The sequence below is a fragment of the Fukomys damarensis genome, unplaced genomic scaffold (genome assembly GCF_012274545.1).
Source record: "Fukomys damarensis isolate Sample0158 unplaced genomic scaffold, DMR_v1.0_HiC HiC_scaffold_37, whole genome shotgun sequence".
Classification (NCBI taxonomy): Eukaryota; Metazoa; Chordata; class Mammalia; order Rodentia; family Bathyergidae; genus Fukomys; species Fukomys damarensis.
Window position 1 is genome coordinate 5,207,620 of NW_022900949.1, and position 6,000 is coordinate 5,213,619.

Below are 6,000 nucleotides of genomic sequence, written 5' to 3' on the forward strand. Positions count from 1 at the left end.
CATGAAAACAAATGGACAGTTTGAGTGCCCAGTGAGAAGGTACAAGTATGAAAAATATCAGTTACAAGGAATGGAAATTTTGTATTTTCAGTTTTAGGAGGGAAGGCAGAATTATTATTTCAAATGTGTTTTCTACACATCCTGTTTCTCCTTCTCAAGGATGTCTCACCCAACAGCAGGAGAAAATGTGTCTTTTTTGGTGATTCCTAAGCACTCCAAAAGGATTAGGAAAGTGATTATAAGAATGTAGGAAGTGAAGATAGTAACCATGACATCATGAACTTGTTTGGGGGGCTTCCTATATCTTATACACTGAGCTATTTATTTTATGCAGCTTCTTTTATTTCCTGTAATTTGTATTCTAGAAGGTATATGTTTCCACATGTTATTGCTTTTAGAAAATAGCAGAGTCCATCATTTTAATGGATCTTACAGTAGGTCAATCAGTAGAGAGACGAGTCTAGTGAATCAGGCTGTCTGGTTAAAGACAAAGGGCATCATAGAGAAATTCTGGCAGGTTGTCCTCCTAACACAGAAAAATATTTAACTCTTTTGCCACCTCAGAAAGAGAACCCTTACTCATTTTCTATTACTTTTGGGGATTGAAAGCTCACAGAGCCCAGCAGTGAATGTCCCCAGCTGCATCCACCATAGACAGAAAGAGACGACAGGCAAAGATCTCCGAGAGCAGCCCCTCCACCATTCAGCACAGATTTCCCTCCTGACGCCACTGCTGGGTGTTTCTGCAGCTCCCACCCTTCCCATGATTGCTATTATCTCACACAGTCTCACATGGGGGTTGTCTTGCCTTAGGTTCTGTTCAAAATTATCTCAGATGCACCTGAGTTTATGAAATTTGTCTTTCTGTTTGCATCTTTCTGTGGGTTTTTTAAACAATGAAAACTTTTAGTGCATTGGACATGATCATCACAGTTATTTTACAATCCTTTTACCTCCACTTATTTTCACTGGGATACAGGGCAGGCTTGTGATATCTCTGAGACTGCATTGTTATTAGTGTTGTTCTGCACTTGAAGAAATTTCCTGAAGATCATACAGATAAAGAGTGCTCTATTTGGTCTATTTTGTGTATAAAATTAAAGCAAAGGAAAGTGTAGCCATCATTGTTATTAGTGATAGAAAATAATTTCTATGCCAACTATGTCCTTTGACCTGAAATTATTCTTCTTCTGTTTCTTTTGCAAGACATTTTATTTGTATATTTGTGTAAGTATATGAATATATTTGGAGATGAATGATGTGCTTTCATTTATATCTGATTCCCCAGAGCCTACACAATTTTTGGAACAGAAGATGAATCAAAAATCAAAACCTCTATTAAACATTGAAAGGACATTTCTCTAAGTTATAATAACTGCCCTTAATCAGCCTGATGTGAAGATGCTGGGTGTGCTATTGTCTACTTGTTCCTTCCTTTCACAAATGTCCTTAGATGTAGGGCAAGATAAAATAGCTTGTTTGTATCCATGTCATGAGCATATGGCCCCTACGATCCACTTAACTGCACCTATATCAACAATCAAAAAGACAGCAGAGATATCTATGGTTTAAAAATGGCATAAAGAGTAGCGAGCAGGTGAATGTGTGCCTCAGGCTGAGATACGGTGCAGCATTTTACATCACTCCATGCAGCATTACCATTTGAATACAGATTACAATATTCATCAGTACACTTCCTATTTGCTTAAGGTGTAGTTATGTGCATGTGTGTTGTGTGAGTGTGTAGTTTTTTGTTTGTTTTTATTTATGGTACCATGATTGATCTTGGGCCCTTGCACTTTTGAGGGAGGTGGTGGAACCAGTGAGCCAAATCCCCAGCCCTGTAGTTATTTATTTTTTTAAAAAAGTTCTCACAATGAGGTCATGATTTCCTAACTTCCTTCAGTTGCCACACATGTGAAGATGAATGCTACTTTTATTTTTCTCAAGCAGTGGAAGCACAGAGAGGAGGCAAGTTTCATACCCAGTCTGCCTGTTTGTGCAGGTCAATGATACGGGATTAAATATTCATTTCCTCAGCACCTTCCCTCTGCACAAACTCCACTGTGCCACTGGAGCAAGATGACAATGTTATTCCCCGTACGAATGCGTGTTAGCATGATGAGCTCATCACTGGACAGACTGCATGGATATTTTGAAGATATTGCTGAAGGAATGTAAGGAATGTAAGGGACTGATTTTTATTGGAAAAATAATTGTGAAATTTTACCAGTATTAGTTTTTGGAAATCAAAAATATATCCTCCACTAATATCTTAGATATAACTTTTTACTTCTGTGACAGGAAGAGAGGCACAACAATTTAGATAAGATTTTCATAATAATAAACTTACAGGTTAAATGAGGAGTCTCTCTTTCAGATAATGCTGTGTATTAGTTAAAGGAGACTTAAAATCACTCGTGCTTTTAACGTAATCTATTGTGGGGACAAAGGTGTTTTCTTATACATTACTTACATTAATTTTGGGTACTTTTAGAGTAAGTTTTTAAGAAAGCTGCTTGTGAATTCATGAATCGACATTGACCTGGAAATAATGACAGAAAAATCTTCCCATAAAATTCACCACACAGATTCTTTTGAAGACAAGAAAGAAGAACTATGAACTCATGGAGAGACCCTAAGTATTCAACTTTCTTAGGTAATTGTTCAGACCTCTAAAGTTATTAATGCTGATGTAAATATTATTAAATATTTACATGTTCATATCTATAAAGATAATATAAACTGGGCCTTTTTTAAATTCCAGAAGGTATTCTAAAGCAGTGGTTTTCAACTCTTGCTTAAGAAAGCAACACAAAATCTTGAAATATAAATATTACAATTAAATTTAAGGGCAAAAGTCTAGAGTATCTGTGCATTTCTAGAAAGCCCCAGATAAATATATTACTAACTTAGAATCATCAGTGATGCAAATTCAATGACTTTTAAAAGATTTTCTTACAGCAGCCATAAAAGGTAGGTATTTCTGCTCCCCGTTTTACAGATGAGGCATGGTTACATTATCCACAGTTGTGTTTACAAAACTTAATGTAGCTTTTTCTATTGCCTCTGAGTTGTGATGTGTGTTTACATTATTTCATGTAGTATCTGTTTAATGTGTTATTTCTAATAAAATCACAGTGTGATCTGACCAAAAATGTGTCCCAGTTTCCTTCACATAGATGAAATATGAGAAATACAATTTATGGATGAAGAAAGATTGATTAAAATATCCATAGGTTAGAACTAGGAAAGGCTAGACACTGCCATGGCCTGGGACTTTGTTTCCAGCATCTTCACTTGCATACAATTGGGTGTATGGTCAAAGTAAAGAACGTTTCCAAGGTACTGTAGAATATAGCATCAATAGAGAGATGTTTAGATAGAAGATATGGTAGTTTTATTATATAATAAATTTGTATTATATAATACAATTTATTATATAATAAATTTATATTATGTAATAAATTTGTATTAAATTTGAAATGTAAAAAAATGCTTATTATTTTTATTTTAATTATTATCAGGTGTGGTGTTAACTAATGCTACCTTTGCAAATATGCCCTAAGATTTTGTGCATGTACTCAAGTTCATCAAATACATTATATACAAATAAAGGCTGAGAGAGCTCCTTCACCCTTGAGAGAGGAAAATCAGAAAATCCAAAATGATAAAAAATTCTCTGAGGCACAGTGTGTTCTGATTATGACCGATTAACTTAAATTCAATTTTCATATAGTTCAGTATTTGATTTTATAGTATTTCTAGGCACACTAAGGCAAAGGAGTTTGTACCATTTTCTGAGAATAAAACAGTAAATAGTTGAATATTTACAATTTTTTCCAATAGAATCACATTTGCTTAAATGAGGATTTCTTAAACTATTCTCTGTTTTCCACAAAAAAGAATGTTGGTGGTATTTCACTAGGGTCAACGACTTCTGAACTTTATGTCCTTGTCTGCTTACACTGTGCAATAGAATATCTGTAAAGTAGGAGTGTACAGGGGAGATGGGAAACAAACCAGCCAACACTCAGCTTTGCTGCTGGAGTTTGCCACAGTACAGCAATGATGCTGAAGGTTTGGGGCCTCATGAAGAAAGAACTACTTTGCTTCTGAAAACTTGAATTCCTAAAATATACTCAGTTTTGTGTGCTATGTTTTATTTCATTTTTCCAATTTTTTTTTGAAAAGGTGGTCAAGCACTTTGGGAGCACATAATCTAACAAAAGTCTCAGAATTCCATCTCCTGGGCTTCTCAGAGGATCCAGACCTGCAGCCCGTCCTCTTTGGACTGTTCCTGTCCATGTACCTGGTCACGGTGCTCGGGAACCTGCTCATCATCCTGGCCGTCAGCTCTGACTCCCACCTCCACACCCCCATGTACTTCTTCCTCTCCAACCTGTCCTTGGCTGACATCGGTTTCACCTCCTCTACAGTCCCAAAGTTGATTGTGGACATCTTAAATCACATCAGAGTCATCTCCTATGTGGGCTGCCTGACACAGATGTCTGTTTTCATCCTATTTGCATGTATGGACAACATGCTTCTGACAGTAATGGCCTATGACCGCTTTGTGGCCATCTGTCACCCCCTGCATTACTCAACCATTATGAACCCTCGCCTCTGTGTCTTGTTACTTTTGCTGTCAGTTTTTGTTAGCCTTTTGGATTCCCAGGTACACAACTTGATTGCTCTGCATTTTACCTGTTTCAAAGATGTGAAAATTGCTAGTTTCTTTTGTGACCCTTCTCAACTCCTTAACCTTTCATGTTCTGATACTATAATCAAAACCGTAGTCCTGTATATTTTTGGTACCATATTTGGCTTTGTTCCCATGTCGGGGACTATTTTCTCTTACTATAAGATTATATCCTCTCTTATGAAAATCCCCTCATTGGGTGGGAGGTACAAAGCCTTTTCTACCTGTGGTTCTCACCTGTCAGTTGTTTGCTTATTTTATGGAACAAGCTTTGGAACGTATCTTGGTTCAACTGTGTCGTATTCTCCCAGCATGGGTGAGGTGGCCTCCCTGATGTATACTGTGGTCACCCCGATGCTGAATCCCTTCATCTACAGCCTGAGGAACAGGGACATTCTAAGCTCCCTAAAGAGGTTCTACAGGTGGGCAGTCTAATCCCAGGACCTGTAGTATCTATTTGGAATGTAGTTTGGAAAATGTGGTAAAGAAGAGGACTCAAACCTCTATATTTCAGAAATGTGATGTGTACAATTTATCATAACAACAGAATTAGGACTGGTTGGGAAATGTTGGGATTAAGTTCTTCCTATATGTAAAATTCATTTTGGATGGTAAAATTTTTAGAGATGGATGAGAATGATGGCTAAGCAAAAACAAAATTGCAGTTAATGTTACTAAGCTGTGCACCTAAAAAATGGTTAAAATGGTACACTTATTTACATATATCTTACAACATTAAATATAAATAAAGCTAGAGAATACTGATAATGCACAATTTTTGTTAACTTTGCATCCTGTAGCTGCAATAATCTCAAAATTATAATTTTTATTTATTTTTTTAAATTTTAAAATGGTTTGTTAAATTTATTTCTTTCTTGCACCATAACATGAGGGAGGTGTTAAAACTGGTAGAATAGCTCAATAGAATGTGATTTCCAGATTTTGGGAAGCATGAAGAGGGAAATTTTTAGAACCCTTCGCCAGAATCCCCTCACAGTGGATTAAGGATGTGCTTTGTGGATGTGTAGTCGATGACACCAGCTGAAAGGATTTTTCTTTGTGAACCAAATCCCATTGAGTTATCTGGTCCCCTTGGCTGATGAAGAACCATTAGGCAAGGAGCACCGGCATCCTCTACAGGGATGTTTTCCAAGAGATTGACCAACCGATCAGGTCGAGGGGTGCAACAGCCCTGGGGCCCTCAGACTCACCAAACCTTACAGGCCCTGCACTTGCCAGTGCACTGGGTAAGAATCCCTGAGAACTCCACCTCCTCTCCTGCCTGTAGCTCAATGCCA

The 6,000-nt window shown here is 37.1% G+C and overlaps 1 protein-coding gene across 1 annotated transcript; it reads left to right on the forward strand.

Annotated features, from left to right (window-relative positions):
* The first annotated feature begins 4,156 nt into the window (after positions 1–4,156).
* On the forward strand, positions 4,157–5,137 carry LOC104869664 (olfactory receptor 7E24). Its single transcript, XM_019209053.2, has one exon. The coding sequence runs from the start codon at positions 4,307–4,309 to the stop codon at positions 5,135–5,137; it is 831 nt and encodes a 276-aa protein (XP_019064598.1). The 5' UTR covers positions 4,157–4,306.
* Positions 5,138–6,000: the final 863 nt, after the last annotated feature.